This window comes from Diadema antillarum, unplaced genomic scaffold, assembly GCF_040938485.1.
Source record: "Diadema antillarum isolate AM-2024a unplaced genomic scaffold, OU_Dant_1.0 seq00000649_RagTag, whole genome shotgun sequence".
Classification (NCBI taxonomy): Eukaryota; Metazoa; Echinodermata; class Echinoidea; order Diadematoida; family Diadematidae; genus Diadema; species Diadema antillarum.
The window spans coordinates 2,154,311-2,174,218 of NW_027271563.1; the positions used below are offsets into that span (position 1 = coordinate 2,154,311).

The following is a 19,908-nucleotide window of genomic DNA, read 5'->3' on the forward strand; positions in this document are numbered from 1 at the left end:
AGCATTAAAAAGGGTCTTGTGTATACATTGTAGTTGACATATCTCGCTGCAAGGGGTACCTTTAGCACATCAATGCAATTGAGTTATGGTCACATTTAAAATTCATTCAAGCCTACTTATTAGAAAACTATCAGCAAGTTTCAAGTAGCTAGGACTGTATTACCAAAGAAATGTCTTTGTCAACATTAGGGTGCAAAGTTTTTCACAAGGCAAGACAAATCAAGATCTATAAATTTGTTACCATACAATGTAAGAAGGGACTTGATGTAAGACTAGTGAGAAAGCCCAACCAATCACATGTGTGATTTGAAAGCAAATGCGATAGATTACAAATGTGATTGACTGCAAGACTGTTGTTCTCTGAAAATAATTACCTGCACAAACGCATACATTTAGTACATTACATATGTGGTCCTACATTATACAATGTATTGCAATACAGCATTGCCGAAAAAAAAAAATGATTCCATTCCAAAGGATTGGTTGAGTAGACATATATCGAAGGAGTACGCACACATACAGTCAACCTCGCCTATGCGAAGAAATACAGTGCACTCCCGTTACAACGAACACGGTTATAACGAAATTTCGTTATATCGAAGTAAAACTTCTGGTCCCAAAATTAACGCCATTTAAGTCTACGGTACAAAATTCGCTTATAACGAACACGGTTATAGCAAAATTTTTGTTATAACGAAGTCTTTTCCGAGCGCCACTGACAAAGAAAAACAAAAGAAATGTGCTCCGTTATAACGAATGCGAATTGCTTTCGAAAATGCGTAGCGGAACAAGCATTTATAGCATCTCTGCACGGGCGACGCTTCACATCACTTTGTGTGCGCTCCTTGTGTCACGCAGTTTCTGAGGGGAACTTGCATTTAATATTGTAATACAATAATCCCATCCCATTTCACATAGCTTTCCAGTGTATGATGACTATTCAGCAAACAGAATATGATATATATGCGTGGTTTCCTTGTTTTTGTTATATATTGTATTTGTTCGGTTATAATGAAATTTTGTTATAACGCAAGAAAACTGCCGGTCCCGAGCATTTCGTTATAACGGGAGTGCACTGTAGCTTCAACTTATGAGGAATTAAAATCAATACATGTAGAATATAAAGAGAAGAGGACTTGAAAAGGCCTTCGACTTATGCGAGGTCGACTTAAGCAAGGTCAACTATACATGTAGTTTGCGGATTCTGGACTATGTCTATCAGTATAAGGTAAATCCTGTTCCACAAACAGTCAACCTTGTTCAAGTTGACCTGACGTACGTTAAATAATCACTTAAGTCTTTTCAAATCCTCTTCTCTTTTTATTGAAAATTAATATTCTATTGATTTCAATCCCTCACAAGTCAAATGTTCTCTTAGTTGAAGCTATTTCTTCAGTCCAAATAGATGCAACTTAGGCAAGGTGGACTGTAGTCTATTTTATGCCCATTACCTCCAAAATTAATTACAATGCTAAAGGACCTTCGCATATATTTTTATGTCAACACAGCTCACAAGTGTGCATGTCTCATTTTACATGGCATCACAACATTGTAATCGATTTGAAAAAAAAAACTCAAAGCCTCCAGAGTTCCTGTGGCTGACAAACTCAAGCTGATGAATAAATCACTTGGAGCAGAGTGTGGAAGATATAATCTCAAATATGCTTCCATGATGTCAGATTATAAATGTCTCTTGTTCTTGCAACAGCTGACTGAGGAAGATTTACAGAGTTCAATTTCAAAGTGGACAGTCCACAGGGGTGTGTGACGCTACCATCTTGTCCCATCATCCACAAGGTCTCGGCTGAACCACAACGGTCGCTTCCTCTTGATCTCCACAGGGCGCTTGTTGGCGTCGGGTTCGCCGGGCATTTCCCCCTCATAGAGCACCAGGTTTTCTCTGTCAGGAATGACGCCCTCTTTGTTCAACTCCTCAAACATAGTGTCCTGGATCTGTTTGGTTTCCTCCCTGATCTGTACTAGGCAATGTCTGGCAAGGGAGCAATAAACAACAAATTATCAAATACCATACTTATTCAACATTGTTTCAAGCTCAAGATCACACCACATTCAAGTTGGCTTTGATAGATGAAGAAAGAGAGCAAACAGACAAAATAATATCAATTGACTGATAAATTGCCCTACATTGACGTAAATAAGCATTGAATTGATCAGTGTTTTAGAAGTAGCCATAACAAAGAAAATCATGGTCATTCATACTCAAACATGATTAAAACCTACAACCTCCTGATCACTGGACAGGCATCTTGTCCACTAGACCACCAAGCTTCTACACGAGAGCCAGTGCTTTCTGATTAATTCTTGAAGTATGCAAGCGGGTACTGCGTAATCATTCAAATTGATTCAATTCTTCCGTCAAGTTGTTTCTATTGCAACTGATTGACATAATATTGCCCTGCATCAACTTAAATAAGCAGTTGCAAGTTAATAACATCATCACTTAATTTTCGCATGTGCTTGGGATCAAAGTCACCATACTTTATTACTTGACTTCTGACTTATAGCCTGGATGCCAATTTCGGCAGGTGGAAGATGTTCTTTTTTAACTATCGCAACATTTGAGTACAGCTGTATTTGTCAAATAGGACCTATTGAGAACAAAAATTGTTCTTTTGATGAGAGGGCACCTGTTTAAAGCTCTTGGCTAATCGAATAATGCTCTAGACAAAGATCTGCCCTACATAAACATGAATTCATCATACATGGTATTCTAAAGAAGGAAGCATCAGTCTTCTGCTTTCTTACCCGCACACATAGCCTACTTGTCTCAGGTTGCCGCAGACTTCGCAAGGTACAAGCGAGTCATTATACTGTACTCGCTTTTCCACAGCTCTCCTCCTTGTTCTATTCCGCTGGATGCTGCGTCTGTGCTTTGGGACGGCCCAGAGGAAGCCATCAAATAATTCTCTCAGGCTGCTACCCGTCCCATCACCCTTGTCACCTTGACGACAGCTGGATTCCGGCTCTAAACATCTCATCCCTGGGACGGCAATAGCAGGCTCTGATTTGTAAGAAGGGAGAACCGAGAAATACGAATGGACATGATCACATAATGAATATGAATGAATCCTGTTGGGCCAGTGCCCCCTTATCATCTTCTTTTTTTTTGGGGGGGGGGGGAGGGGGAGGCAGATTAAGAGTGCCTGATGTTGATCTGGGTCATTGTGTCCCTTCTACATGTTTACCTACTTGTACATTTACTACAGACTAGAGTAACATCTGACATTGACAACTTGACTTGTATGAGCATGCGAAACATAACCTACAACTTGTCACTAGCAATGTAGCAGAGCTCGGAGCAGGAGCACACCTAACCCCGGGGCGCTCCTTGTACACAGTTATACTGTGGGAGCGCCCCGAGTCAAAAGAGTGCTATCTCTGTAAGTTGGAAAAGCAACACAAATTTTCGCGCGACTATAAGTTTCGTAATTTACCAGCAAAAGGCTTACTTTTATAATGTACATACATTTCTTACCTTATTCATACGAGTCGTTCACTTGTTAATTTCCACATTTATCCCATGTAGTCTTGAAAAGACGTTTTTTTTAATGAGAACATCTCCATACAGTGTATACATGTACCTCCCGTTCATTTTGGCTTTCGATGCAACCTTTGCGTGGCACTTCCATGCATTGGCGATATGAATAACGCAAAGGGTCGCGATGATTTTAGCCTTTGAACCAGGCCCTTTCGCTGCGCGCTGTGTAGTGGCAAGCGAAAGGGTTTGAGTGAAACGTACCCACACCAGCAGCAAGTGATCGGGCGCCACACGATGTCATGCAGCAAGAGTGCCTCACGCCCTGGTCAAAAAGACTACAGTGCTTCCGACTTGCGCAAGCGCAGAGGTTTCAAATCCCGTCTTCGTGAGCAGTTGTCGATCTCGGAGATCCCCACAGACCGAATCATTTAAAGTCATCGATTTAGACAGAAATGGACTATTATATGTAACAGACTATTTGAGTATTACATTCCTGAGTATCCTCTTGTCAATAATTGGAATAGCTGTACATTGGTAAGTATTCAAATTGACACATTTTTTAGTATATAAGGTTAAATTTAACTGCGATACTACGCCTTTCCAGATCCAAAATCCTACAATGCACAGCCTCAACATGTAGAATTGGGGCTGGTCGCAGTTAACACTAACAGTTAATTGTTAGAGCACACACCAAACTATGCGATGCATGATGAAAACTCACATTTTTGGTATTTTCTGCATGGGGTCTATAATATTTGTTACCATTTGCAAGTCCTCTCCAATAAAATTTGAACTTACCCTTATTAACAGTAATAACAAATAGCCCAACGCTAGCTACGTGATGACAAAGGCAAAGCACTGAAGCCGTTGAAGCAAAGACAATGTCAATGTCAATGAGCTTTCGCAGCCCTCTTAAACGTCAGACAATACACAAATTTTAGCATGTGGGACTATTAACTTTCGACGGCAAGTTGAACACTGAAGAGGCAAGCAAACTAGCTAGACATACAACATTGACGATCAATTCATCGACAAAGTTTCATCACTTTCCGTTAAACTTACCAAGTCTGATCATATTCTTTTCGATAATGTCTCCCACTGTGGCGTTAAATCTATTAAAGATAACCCTCAAGGTTGTGCTCACGTTTCTCAGCATGTTGGTCGCCATTTTGAAATGAGAGAGTCCCAGGGGAAAGAGACAAAATTACTAGTAAAGAGACAAGGAGGAACCTATTCAGTTTCGTCCTATGGACGGTGCGCCACAAGTGCTTTTGTATATCGTTTCTGAATGTCAACATCTATAATCCTCTAATTTCATCCCGGTGAGATGAAGCTAAAAAATTAGATTTCTTTGTTTTAGTCTCTTTTAGGGAAAGGGAGGGGTTAAGACAGGCTGTATAGAAGCCGAATGGCAACATTTTTGCTCAATTTTTGCTCATCGTTCTTCAAAACAACTCTCATCTTGGCAGCATTTGCTCTAAGATACCCTTAGAGCTCATACGTACTCTCGGACTTTTCAAACTGAAAGCTTTTCGGTAAAAATAGCAATAACGCAGTGACAAATGGGCATGATTACACTCTGTTAGTTTTTCTTTATCTATATCTATCTATATATGGCTGTCAAATTCAAAGTGTGAAAGGAAAAATTAGTGTTTAACTTGCCGATGTGAGATCGTGATATAAAATAGAGATGAAAGAACATTCAAGCATTTCAGCTGACCTAATGAGGTGTCTTAGCTCACTGACCATTTCCTGATGCCCTCCTTACCAGTAAATGCGTTGTTATAGTACTGTCATGGCCTGCAATGGATGCAACTTTTGCAATTCAGTGACTGCTCTAGCAAAATTGTGTACCTATAGGAAAGGTGCAGTTATAGCAACATAAGAGATATCCAAAATTCGAGGAAATACGGAAGTACATAGATGTTAATTAAGAGAGATATTCTGACCATTACCACAGAGTTTAGAAGTTTGTGATTAATGGCACCTTGCAAAAATCTGTCTGTATATTGCAGTCACTTTCACATGACCGTGGTTGCATTTTGCTATTGTGGCAAAAAAAAAAAGTGTTTTATGCAAAATCTAAAAACAAAAACAAAAACGAACTCCCCCCCCCCCAACAATTACATTCTTACTACATCGTAGACTACAACTACCAAACTATACAGTATTAACATTTGTTGACTACTTATCATATGACATTGCTAAAGATAATACACTTTCATCGAGCATTCAGTTTAGGATAGTGCGATAGCAAACCATGATGTCAACGCTGATGTACAGAGGTAGTGGCAGGAATTCTGGGGGACCCGGGGGTGCAAAAAAAAAAAATATTTCTGGTGCCACTTCTGGGTTTGATCAGCTGACAAGCAAAAAAAAAAAAAAAGGGGGGGAGGGGGCCTTCAGCGCAATTTTCTGGTGAGACTGCGATAAAGAATTAAAGAGGGCGCGGCCCTCCCCTTTCATTTTTGGAGCACGCGCCTGGAGCCCCCCCCCCCCCCAATCCTGACTGCTTGCATGTACAATACATTACTGTGTAGGTTCTCCATCAATCCCAGAGTCTCCAGTTCGCCATGCCATGATGAAATGGTACATTTAGTTGTTCATGTTGTTCTCAGGCCATGGTTTGGACCACACATATTATTGATGTCCGATGCATGTGTTGTATAAAACAAGTAATGAATGGGTGTTCAAGACTCTGCAACTCTCAATGTAAAGGTTTCAATTCCACTCACTAATGTGTTGCATGCCTATCTACTTCCTTTTTTTTTTGGGGGGGGGGGGGGGGGGGGGGGTAGTGTCATTCTAAGATATCCACCCGCTGCTCTTATATTGTCAAAGTTCATTATTTCAATATTTTAGGGGCGAGTTTCGATGAATACATGTACGTGTGGATCAACAAAGGGGCGAATATGACACTAGTCGACTTATCTGTTCGAGCGTGATCCGTGAGGAGACGAGAGGCATTCGGTCCATTCAATATACGCTCTGCAATTTTGTGACTAAAATCACCACGATGACAGAACAGTACAGCTTTTCACTGACAACTTTCAGGTAACTATGTGAATCATTAGGAGTGTGAAGTATCAATACTAGCATTTCATGAATTCGTTTAGTAGTATGAGTTATGTCCACGCATAATGTCGGCCAGAATGCTAAGTCATGGACTCAAGAGCCTTAGTCCCATATGTTCATCAAGTTGTTGCAACTGTGTAGTGATGAATAACAGCAATTTTTTGCTCTAATGTACTTCGTATCCATGTAGATATCTCAAATTTCGGAAGCCCAAATTACACCAAAATCACAGGATATACTTAATAGCTTATTTTCAATCACTCAAGTAAGTTTTAACAAAACCGGTTATCGGGAAGTGTCAATATCGACATTGACTTTCATGTTGTCGCTCGAAACAACTCACTCTTCATCATTCACATGATTCATGACTCATGAGTGATCACTGCGTACAGTACGCTGCCTGCACAATCTGAAACTGAAGACTGAAGTTAGCGGACTAATATAATGCGACAAATCTTTGGAGTTACTAGGAGCAAAACTCAGTGTTCAAATTATTTATGCTAACTAGGTAACTTGAATGAAATTGGATGAGAAGTGCAGTTCCTATGTTAGATCGCACAAGACCACACCACAGACAGACACAGTCACACACACACACACACACACACACACACACACACACACGCACACGTGCATTTCTCAATAACACTAACACAGACTTCTTTCGACTTGCTATAATCCTTGCACATTGATTTTTTTAGCTTCTGCATTGAGTCCCTTTTTGGCATTTGCATATAGGCAGCTAACTTCAGTTCTTGATAGTGCAAGCAATGTGCGCCGCCATCTTTCGCAAAGAATGAGTTTATTTTGAGCTACAACTTGAAAGTTAATGTTGATATTGACGCTTTCCAAAAATGGATTTGGTTTAAATTCATATGAGTAATTAGAAATAAACTATTAAGTATATCCTGTAATTTTCCTACAATTTGGTTCAGTTGAATTTGAGATACATTGTTTTTACACCACATGGATATGAAAGTAAATTTACGTTCAATTAATGCCCAATTCTCTAATGCCATGAGTACGTTCTTTAGTGTGTAGCATATGTTTTGATACTAAAATGTAATTCATTTTTGGCTGGATGTAGCTTAACAGGTAATCAGAGTGATTTTTTTTTCCCATTCATAGGCTTATAAGGTTTTATAGGCTTTTTCTTGATTGTAAATCAATGTAGGTTTCATTGACATTAGCGATTGCATACAGTGTACATGTGTATACAATATGTATGTAGCCATAGGAAATCTTATGCACACATACTGTCAGATTATTAGTTAAAAGTATGGTGCATCTCATCTTGCACTTTCAGTTGTGTGAAACCTACATTAATTGATGGAATGTGTTGACATTTCAGTCCATCAGGTAAACTTGTCCAGATTGAGTATGCCTTGAATGCTGTTGCTGCTGGAGCTCCATCAGTGGGCATCAAGGCATCCAACGGAGTTGTCATAGCAACCGAGAAGAAGCAGAAATCTGTCCTGTACGAGGAGCAGAGCGTCCACAAAGTAGAAGTCATCACAAAAAACATTGGCATGGTGTATAGTGGCATGGGGCCAGACTACAGGTACAATGTACAGCCATTTTCACATACAGTATACAGTGTATTTCATTGTCCAGTGTCATTTATTTTCCAATCCTGGTATGAGGTGTGCCACATTTCATGATTTCTCTCCACATTCAGTTTACCATCCTGTAGTCACTAAATTATGAGATTCTAAATTCTTTTTCCTGAAGAAATATGAAGTACTTTCCTTTTTTGTTGTGTTTGTTTGTTTGTTTGTTTGTTTGTTTGTTTGTTTGTTTGTTTGTTGGTTGGTTGGTTGGTTTGTTTGTTTTGTTCGTTTGTTTGTTCTTAGAGTTGGGGCTGTTGACAGGGTAGCTTTGATAATACATCTGATGCTGATGCCTTCTACCCCAATAATTGTTTCGTAGTTGAGAGGAATGAAATACTAGTATTGTCCAAGTTTTACTGACATTGTCATCTACTGTAGTCAATGCACACAGGGAGTGTGAATGGCATTTTACCAGATTTTTGCAATATCAAACAAAATCTGTAGACTTTTGTTTCTTCTTCCTTTTTGTGTGTGTGTGTGTGTATGAGCTATTCCTCAGGTGAAGTCAGTGTGTGAAAATGTTTTGAGTGTTTTTATTATACGTGATCGTATTTTTAATGTTTTCAGTTCACCCTGAGGATTTGAATTGCATCTTTGTGTATTGGAGCTACATCTATGATTAAATCAGGCTAACTCTGTATTCTGGTTTTATCTGGTTAAGACCATAAAAAAAAAAAAATTAATAACTCAATAATGTGTTTTAAAGCTGTCTGCAGAAAAAATTAAGTAAAATCAATTTACATGTATTCTAAATATGTTTAACTGACTTTGGTTAACCAGTGAGGAACCATGACATTAATTGAGTTAGAATATTTACTTGACCAAAGGCAATGCCTCAGAATAAACCTTGTACATTTGCACTTGTATACTACGGTAACACTCACTAAATTTGTGGACTTTGATTGACAGACTGATGGTGAAGCAAGCTAGGAAACTGGCCCAGGGCTACTTCCGCATGTACCAGGAACAGATTCCCACATCTCAGTTGGTCCAGAGGGTGGCATCTGTCATGCAAGAGTACACACAGAAAGGGTGAGTTACTACTTTCAAGCCCATGTAGAGTAAGAAATCATGGATTGGTGATACTATTGATATCTGTCTGCTGAATACCACAATCTCTTGCACAACAAATGTCTACTGCCTGTGTGATAAAGGCTGTGCCTTTATCATGACTGTGCATGGATGTTGTGTCTGAACAATTTTGATCAAAGAATTTTACTGATGCATAGCTCTCTAAGGTGAATAAATGCGCACACACACACGATCAAGTTGACAGCTATGTAAGAGCTTAGGTGTTGTTTTGTTAGTTATCAAATTGAAGAGCCTGTGAAACTTATTTGATAGATGACTACTGAATATGCTTTTATTTCATAAGGTTTTTATTTTCGTAAGTTTTGCGAGTCAAGAAGTACTTGTGAATTTAACAATGCATGCAAATGTTAACTCTGATCTTGTATACCTAATGCCTCGGCATAGTCCAAAACAACACATTGTCCCCCAAACTCATGTGTGTACCTGTCCCTTCAAACCCCTTGCAGTGGTGTAAGGCCGTTCGGGGTGTCCCTATTGGTGGCCGGATGGGATGAGGACGAGGCGCGCCCCTACCTGTTCCAGTGCGACCCGTCGGGGGCATACTTCCCCTGGAAGGCCACGGCTATGGGTAAGAACCACATCAGTGGCAAGACATTCCTGGAGAAGAGGTACAACGGAGACATGGAGCTGGAAGATGCTGTCCACACAGCCATCCTCACACTCAAGGTGAACGTCCTCTTGAATGTGATTTTTTTTAAAAAACTTGAAGAAAACATTCATTTCTGAAACTATGGAAAGTTTTGCTGATGAATTGATGATTAACCCTAATCATGCTGGGGGGGGGGGGGGGGGGGGGGGGGGGCGGAATCCGCCCCCCCTCGACGTTTCGCGCAATATCTTCCCAGCGCGATAAGCTCCTGCTGCGATGTTTCATGACTTTTTTCTTTCAAGTATCGCACAGTTTTTGAGACCAAAATTGTTGCGCCCGCGCGTACCGTTTTGACGTGACGCCCGTTCGAAAAAATTTGCCAACCCCAAAATTGCTCCAAAATGTGATTTTGTGTACAAATCCAATGCAAATTGTGTTTTTTCAATTAATTCACATAAAAATTCATATCTTGACTTAGAATGGACAAAATGAATTTATTTTAGCATAATAAAGCTTCGAAAAATGTCTGTGACAAATTTTAGCCAAAAAACAAACAAAAACAAAAGGTCGAAAAACAATGAAATACATAAGAAATTAAAAAAACAATCAAATACATAACAAATTAATTTCGATACAGATTTTTTTTTATCCTATGTCTCAGGAGAATGATACAAGCAACATTTTTAAAAAGAAATTAGCTTAATTAGAGCATTAATAAGTGATTTAGAGCCCAAAACTGATTTTATGCATAAATTATAATAATTAATTGATATAAAATACAGTTGAACCTCTCGTATCCGGACAAGTCGGGACCGGGGCTCATCCGGATAAGGGATTTGGCCGGATACGGGAGACTCAATGCTTTATACATGTGCATATACATACACATGTACTGATGTAGCCCATTGTAGTACCACATGTAGTACCGGTAATGTGTATACTGCAACCTTTTCATTGTTACATGTGAGAGGACTCAAGCGCATAATCTGTCCATGTTCTTGCGATGATTTGGGGATGTTTGGGGATGTTAAAATGTCTGAAGGTAAGCAATTTGGAAGGAAATTTGATGTAATGTATGTTAATCATGTTGGAAGTAATATGTAATTCATGTGTGTTTGTGTAGGAGTTCTCAAGGAGTTGGGAATCCCCCTTTCCTCCTGTAATTATTAAAAAAACAAAAACAAATCACGGCGAGAATGCGTCCGTATAATACAGAGATCCGGATAAAGGGAGGCCGGATAAGAGAGGTTCAACTGTATAAGAAAATTTTTTCGGAGAAAGCAACCATACATTTTGATAGTATACGTCGCGGGTGCCGATTTTCGGCGCGATCACGCGTTCCATAGGCGAGATCTGAAGGGGGGCGGAATCCGCCCCCCCCCCCCCCCCCCCCCCCCCCGATATAGCATAGCCAAAAAAACCCAGCCTGATTAGGGTTAAATTGCATAAGCTCTTGGTTTTTTGTTGTCTGTGTGTGTGTTTGTGTGCATGTGTGTGTAAGCATTTCCATAATAAATGTACAGTAACACTGTATTCTGAATTGTGTGGATCAGCAATATCACAGACCTGCTTAGCATAGTTTGCATTAAAGTGCTGCACCTTTTTGTATGAATATGTTTTTTGAGGGGTCATCTTTTTATGATTATTTGTTATACAGTGCTCTCCTGTTGCAGCAGCCATGGTTATAATGAAATGCCTGTACAACAAATTAAGAATTCAGGTCCTAAGATTATCATCTGTATACCTCTACATTCATGTACTTCACTGTTTGGTTCTAACAAATTTGCGGGTCCGTGGACGTTGTTAGAACCGGAGTTCACCGTACAGTAGTGGTGCATGCATTATAAGTGTGATAAACATCACCATAATCATTTGAATTCACCAAGACTGGATAAATGTTATGACATTTGAATGTGAGTACATGTACATCTTCTTTGACTGACTGTAACTTTCATACTTGTTATACTTGTATGTCAGTTCTTGTGTATGGTAGATGCTTGAAACTTCCAGCTTTGCATTTATGACAAACACATCACTGCAACCACACTGCGATGACTGATACAGGCGATTCCCATTATAACGAAGTCCTCGAGATTGGTGGTTTTCTTTCTTTATATCAAAATTTCATCATAACTGAACAGTAAATCATATTAAGATAATTGTATTGATGATAATTTTGGGACCTGAATCTTTACTTTGATATAACAAGAATTTCGTTATAACAATGATCGTTATAACAGGAATGCATTGTATCTACACAGAAGGACTAAAAAACAACAACACTACAGCCTTTACGATTTTATTCAATGTAGTGTAATGAACACATTTCTTTCATACAAAAGTGAGTTTTCTCATAGACTGTGAATGCAGTCTTACATCCAGTGATGATTATTTTTGTCCCTTTGTACTTCAGGAGAGCTTTGAGGGCCAGATGAATGAGGACAACATTGAGATAGGGATTTGCAACGAGTCTGGATTCAGGAGACTACTGCCCTCGGAGGTCAAGGACTACCTCGCATCGATAGCATGATTCCTACCATAATTGGCCCCGTCTACTCATGTTTATTCTCTCTTACTCTCTTTGTACATTTCCCAACATGATGTAAGAATGTAAAATATTAGTGGATTGTTGAACAACTAGTAGAATTGATGTGTGTGTCTGACATACACCGTAGTTTGTGTTTGTTTGACCTCTCTGCAAAGGACCAGCATGGAGGTTTGAATGTGGAATGTCCACAAATTGTGCTTTACCACGGCAAATGAATGGTAATGGATAGGAATTTGGTGAAATGACAATCTGTTTTTGTTTTCTATCTGCTTGCTTCTAAAAGCAGGCAACAACTTGGATGTGTTCTGGGGAGAAGGTCGATAGACGGTGACTACTCACGACGATGATGTGTCCGGAATGGGTCAAAATGTCACCAGATTCTCATGATCTATCAAATTAAGCTTTCCTTACAAACAGCGCATGAAGGAAGTACAATACTTGGGATTCTCGTCATAACGGGAACCTAAAAACCATGACAATTACCTTCTCTTATCAGGTTTCTCACTATTTCAGGTACAAAAAAGGAAATATAAGAGTTGGGACCTACAAAATCACATTGTTATAAGAGGTTTTTTCTTAAAAACCAACCTCTTTCATACAAGGTTCCACTGTATATTACATGCTTGTGAAACTATTCATACCCTGATCCCCAACTCAAATGATTTCAATTCATTGTTATCCCATCCCAAATGTGAAGTGCATTTCATGATTCTCTCTGTATTACGAATATGCAACAAGTGGAATGACTTTGATGTACACAGTCATCCAAAATCTACAGCCCATTCACTGTGTGTTTAAAAGGTGATACAGCTTATTGTAAAAGTCCAACAGAGTGCAGACAATTACATCTCTGGTTGTCTTTCGTAACCTATAAAAAGCTATGCACTTGTTTGTCACCTCATATTGGCAAGTCACATGTATGAGAACATTCAAATCCTCATGGTTTTCAAAGGGATATTTCTCACTTCGATGAAGGCAGTTGTGCTGCCAAGACAAGCATGCAAAACTGAAAAACAAAACAGTGCAAAAGAGCCAGAAGTCTTTTAAAAAGGAGCATCACAAAGATTTGTAATCTCCTTGGATTTGCAGTTCTGTTGCCAGGCTAGCCCCCCTCCCCCCCCCCCCCAAAAAAAAAGAAAAGAAAGGTGGCTGTCTTTGGAATGAGCAATGTATTTCATTCTCATGTCTGAAATTCCTTCGAAAGTTTGGCCTCAAACCATTACAATGTAGTTTGGAGAGCAGACTTGGTAAACCCTTCACTTAGACCTATAAATGCTCACTGCACACCAAGTGGGTTTGACTGATCTATGGTCACATGTGGTCCAGTAGGAATTTGGCCATTAAAAAAAAAAATTAGAGCCTCTTCGCTGAGATGATGACTGCACAAGTTTTGCTAGCAAACTTTTGTCTGAAAACCATGACCCACTGTTAACCATTTGCACAAAGCGCCACATTGTGGTGAGCTGAATAGCCTTCAATTTATTTTTCATGCTCGAACCACTATCCCATGCGGTTGTGCGATATATCTCATCAACGTACAAGCACTGGCCAAGAGCTTAGATCCCTGTCTCTGTTTTTGTATCCTCCGCCTTTCAGTCAGAAAAAGTGAGTGTGAAAAGTGTGTGTCATGAAACTCTCACATATTTCTCACGAACTATGTGGCAAATGATCATCATGACCAAGCAAGTGTATCAAGTTGCTTTAAGTTACACTGTACACTTTGTATTTGTATTCTTATTTCTAGAGAAGAATCTCTAATTCGGAGGAGAGATGATGTATATCAAATGGTTTGTAAGGAGAGTGACTTCTCTCAAGAAACATACTATACATGTAATGTTTATTGCTTTTTTTTTTGTAATTCATTAGTAAAAGAAACACTTGTCAGAGTCAATAAAAAACTGTGGACATTTCACCTTTCTTATGAAAATGAGTCACTTGCGCCTTTTGTCTATTTGTCCTCACAAAATATACATGTAACCCGAATGTAACTGATGAAATTCAATCAGACCTGAGTCACTGTTGCTACTTTTAACTTCTCTCCAGGACATTCGTACATTTTATGAAATGGTAAGGACTGTCAATTTATAGCTCTAACGAATTAGGCTACATTTATTGACAGACCATCTGTTTTCGAGACAAAGAGGTTTGATGATCACAAGGAGTTTCATTACTTGTTACCAGCATGCAATAAAACTAGATGAGCATGCAGTACGATAGAATACATTTTGTAGTGCTTTTGATGCAGCTGCATTTATAGTCGTTTTAACCATTTGAAAATCACTCCAGAGAAGCTGTGCTGTGATTAAGAAATACATGTGTACATGTACTACAATGTACTATACAGGGAACCTCATTATGATGACCTGCTTTTGACCACTCAAATCTTCGCCACTGTCAAGTACATGTATCTTGCTACATCCAACCTCATTTTACTGAGGTTCATTGTACACTAATTCTCAAAGAACAAGTACATGTACATAGTCAATTAATGGTCCATTGATTTTATTAAGACTGCCCGAGGGATGCAGAGTGTTTCAATGCTGTATACTGTATGTGAAAGGGATGTAAAGCAAAACAGCTGTTGTAGCTCTTATTGTAGAATTTGATATGTGTTGTTTGTACAGTTGTACATGTATTATAAACATATGGTGCATGGGCGTAGCAGTGCAGGTGAGTAGGTATATTCGACTTGCCTTGCTGAAAGCACCTGGAAGACTATTTAAAGTTTCTGGAGGAAATCTGAGATAGGAAATTCCTTTTTGGACTTAGATTTGTCTGTGATTTTAGCAATGAAGATGTTAATCTTATGCCTTACGCGAACCTCTCATGAAATACCTTGGAAACTGGGCTGAACAGGATGTGAATAGATTAAGGAATAAGAAAGACAGAAAGATAGAGAGGGAGAGAGAGCGAGAGTTGGCGATGAATATGCTAATCTAATATCTTAAGCCAAACTCTGACAGGGAAATACATACCTTGGAAACTGATACGAAAAGGATGTGAATAAAAGAAGGAAGAAGAAATTGAGTTTGCAGTGAATATGCTAATCTCTAACTTCAGCCAAACCCTGATTAAACTTTCTATTTAAACTGAGACGAATAGGATGTCAATAAGAGAAGGAATATCTAAGAGAGGAAGAGATCGAGTGAGAGTGGGAAGGATTGTGACGGGGGAAAGTGAAAACATCTGCGTGGAGGTGTGGACTCAAAACGCACACGTACGAAAACACGTGAAGGCAATAAAGATGCAAATAAGTAGAAATAATCGCAGCTAAAAGCGGGAAATAAATACAACCGCGAAGAAGAGTGAAAATTTCTTGCACAGTGTACCATGAACAATCTCGTTTCAATCACGTAGCGGATCGTGGGATACCCCTTTGGCCGCGTGCGGGAGCTTTGCGAAAGATTGGGGATAATCCACAGAACTTGTTTCTGTGGGATAATCCCACTTTATACGTTACCGTTGGAAAACTCTTGAGGGCTCCAGAGCATTTTAAAGCTAGTGAAGACGCAGTGTATGTAATAACACATGAACTGTTTTAATGACGACAATGAAAGCAGGCTCTTTGTATGGACACAGTATATATATATATATATATATATATATATATATATATATATATATATATCCCTAGTTGGCACCTTAGGGAGACATATTGGGGGGAAGTGTCTTCATTAGGGAGACAACTGGTCATTAAGGAGACAATTTTCGTGTCTCCATTGCGTAAATTGCCATTGAACATGTATTTTAAAATTTGCATATAAAACAAATGGAAATGTCTTCCAAATGACCCATCTAGGAGTATATATATATATATATATATATATATATATATATATATATATACATATATATATGTATGAAGAGTTTGAATGCTAAAACAGATAAACGTCATTTTCAAAATTTTAAAAGTAAGGTCATCATCAAAATAGAGATTTTTTTCAATGATACTGCACTTGTTACTTAACAAAAGCTGTTTTTGAAGACATCAAAATCATCACATGCATTTCAATTATTTTCCTTGTTTTCTGCTAATTCAATTTCGAGCATATCAAGTTAACAAGACTGGATATATCAGATGCATTTAAAGGGATGGTATAGTTTTGGTTGAGATGGGGATTCATGTCTTAACATTATGTGAGATACTTAAAAACCACTTTTATAAAAATGTCAAAGAGCATGCAATTCTAAGAGGACTTTGAAGTTTTGAGATGGCTGCGATATCCCAAAACACAAAGAGGTCCTAATAAAAGGAGGGTCCCACCTTTTATGAGGACCTCTTTCGTTACCATCGACTTTATACCGTCCACATCGCCAGCTATGTCCAAATCCTCCCGGATTAGCAAAACAAAGCACAAATACGAATATCTAAGACCCTTAGAGGTATATTATAGAGATAGCAATCAAATCAGTTCAGGGCATATCAGAAGCTATTAATAATTCCTACACCACGAAAAAAAAAAGAGCAAATGATAAAATTACAGCAAAGAAGACTTTTTTTTCTTCTGGCACAAATTAACATATTGTGGTCGTAAGGAAATGGGAAGCCGTTTATAAAGAGAAAGTTTAACGGATTGTGCAGTCAACATGAAGGGCTTGTGGTTACTGCTAGAATTAGATTCCGTGCACTGCACATTTTCTGAATGACATTAATTGTCTTGAATGATCTAATTAGATGTGGTATCTGTGTCTTGTGATCTCATTGTAATGTATTTGTCTCTCTTCACACATAGCTTAATACTCCAACGAAAATCAAATGATTTCGTTTTTGCTTTCTCTTTGGGCTCGTGAAGAATGAGTCAAAATTGAAGCCCACCATATCCTAAGTGAATCCCCTCCCCTCCCCTCCCCTCCGAACGTGCTCTTTGATGTTCATGTTACAAACTAAGTATCAAAACAAACAAAAATCAGGCGACGTCTTGTATCAGTGTGCACATAATACGCATCGTGTTTAATTACAATAATACCATATCATATCGCCGATTTCACCTTCTATTGGGACGAGTATCTGCAAAGGTCATTGAACAACGGTTAGTCTGACATTTAGTCATATGACCGCCAAATATAAAGGGGAAATCCAGTCCAAATACAAGTTAGTCTGATAAGAAAGAGAAAAAAATATTACGAGTACAACGGTATAATTTTGAGCAAAATCGGACAAAAATAAGGAAGTTATGACATTTTGAAGTTTTGCTATTTTAGGGGGAAACAGTTCTTGAACAATCAAAATGAATATGCAAATTGCAAAGTGAGCATGTCATTCCCTCACAACTTGGCATATAGTTTGTACATAAAATTTTGAAATTTGTAGTTTTTCATTCAAACACAATTATGCCCGAGGCTCAAATCCTGCTCTATCTAACTGATTATTATTCTGAAGTTATTCAACCAGGAATAACATCGTGTTTCAGACTTCAATGACAAAAACATTGAATTTTCGTCATTTTTTTAAAAACACGATCAATGGAAAATTGTGAGGGTATGACATGTTAGCTCACTCATTTGCATATTCATATCCACTGTACAAGAACTGTTTTGCAGAAATTAACAAAACTTCACAATTTCATAATTTCATTATTTTTCATCCGATATCAGTCAAATTTTTACGCTTTGACTCGTAAGATTTTACTCTTTTTTATTAGACTGACTTATATTTGGACAGGATGTCCCCTTTCACGTGACGTCATATTTGACCCTTGAAACAATAATTGGACAATATTGCATTGTACTGTTTTTTGTCCGTAGCAAACTCCAACAAAAGGTGTGTTGTTGCTGTTGTTTTTTTAACAAGAACTCGACAATGACAATGACAATGATGTCGAGTTGTCACACAATTACTTGAAAACAAAAACAGCATTATAAACTATTTTTTATCAGATTGCATTTGTGCATAAAAGACTGAATTAGTATATCCATTTCTATATCAAAAATAAAACTCATCACAACTATTAAGTTTTGTCTTTTTTTCATTATCATCATTACGATCATGTTTTATTTTTTTCTGCGAAAAAATGGGAATGACAATGCAAGTCGTCCCCCAAAAAGTGTGTATGTGTGTATACTATATGTCCCCATCACCCCTCCCTCCCAGTCCATCATGCGGGTTACACGACATTATACAGTTTGCTCCTGCGACGATTGCTTACGTACTGACGTATTTCACTGAGTGATTTTAGTTTTTTTTTTTTTTCGTCCAGAGTTCGTAAAAAGTTGCAGAACTAGCAAATAGTGTTCATTGTCGTAATTAGTTCTCCATGTCGGAATTTGTCATGAAGGAATTTATTTTGAACATGTTCAAAATTTCTTTGCGACAAGTTACTGTTTGCGACAATGAAAATTCTCTTTGTATACTCAGTGTTATCTTATTCTTCGGTTGCCCGTCAATAGATGGCGCGATTCTAAGGCTCTGCTCAGGGCTCTGGATCCGTTTGCTTGATACACATAGGGGTTTTTTTTTTTTCTCTCTCTCTGTCTTTCTGTCTTCATCAAAGCGTATCTTATACAATATATATCAACATACCAAAGATTACAGAACAAAATCATTGGACATACATTTACATGTACAACCATACATTTTATGATTTCAAATACGTATATACCTATACCAATCACAAAACATATTAACAAAAGTACATCTAATAAATTTGTCTAAAGTAACTGTTATTCTCATACAGGGGATTAATCTATAGAGAACACGGACCATTAAATTTTTTCATGGTGGGTTCCGAATTTCCCCGAATCTTGATCTGCTGGCTGGTAGTCAGGTAAACGTCTTTCCTCTGGACTTAGATCTGTGCTTACAAAGAATATTAGTATTCTATTAATAACAAAAGCAATAGTTCTGTTCAACTGTATCATTATTATCATTATTATTATCATTATTATTATTATTATACATAATTATTATCATTATCATTATTATTATTATTATATAAACTACATAATTATTATTATCATCATTATTATTATTATCATTATTGTTATCATTATTATCAGTAGTATAGTAGTAGTATAGTATAGTACATGTAGTAGTGTCATTATCATCATTATCATTACGATTCTCTCTTATACTATGTATATATTGATGTACATGATTATCATTCTCTATTTTACTTTTTATTCTGTAGCATTTCTTCAACGTAAATCAAAGTGTCACTATTTTGTTTTAATTCGCCCTACAGTGTTTCCGCCTCTCCCTCCCTCCCAGTTTCAATACTGTATTGTAAATAAATGGGTTTGGGATAAATCCCTTATGAAGAGGACGCGGTGTGACACGTTGAAAATTGGTGTGACTATCAAAAGTTGTTGGACATTAATAATGCAATACAATCTCTCATTTTTGTGTTTAGATATGTATATTATATATATATATATATATATATATATATATATATATATATATATATATATATATATATATATAATGTATAATATATAACAGTATATCAATACATAATTGTTTGTGAAAGAAGAGGGACAGAAAAACAACAACACA

At 37.9% G+C, this 19,908-nt stretch overlaps 2 protein-coding genes across 2 annotated transcripts; one reads left to right on the plus strand and one right to left on the minus strand.

Moving 5' to 3' along the window:
• Positions 1–1,698: 1,698 nt before the first annotated feature.
• On the minus strand, positions 1,699–4,667 carry LOC139736508 (large ribosomal subunit protein bL32m-like). Its single transcript, XM_071647258.1, has 3 exons — positions 4,562–4,667; positions 2,767–3,022; positions 1,699–1,990 (listed from the first exon to the last, which is right to left on the minus strand). The coding sequence occupies exons 1-3, from the start codon at positions 4,665–4,667 to the stop codon at positions 1,771–1,773; spliced, it is 582 nt and encodes a 193-aa protein (XP_071503359.1). The 3' UTR covers positions 1,699–1,770.
• A 1,792-nt stretch (positions 4,668–6,459) lies between these two features.
• LOC139736509 (proteasome subunit alpha type-2-like) lies at positions 6,460–13,513 on the plus strand. Its single transcript, XM_071647259.1, has 5 exons — positions 6,460–6,553; positions 7,926–8,135; positions 9,094–9,216; positions 9,723–9,942; positions 12,279–13,513. The coding sequence occupies exons 1-5, from the start codon at positions 6,516–6,518 to the stop codon at positions 12,393–12,395; spliced, it is 708 nt and encodes a 235-aa protein (XP_071503360.1). The 5' UTR covers positions 6,460–6,515; the 3' UTR covers positions 12,396–13,513.
• The last annotated feature ends 6,395 nt before the right edge of the window (positions 13,514–19,908 follow it).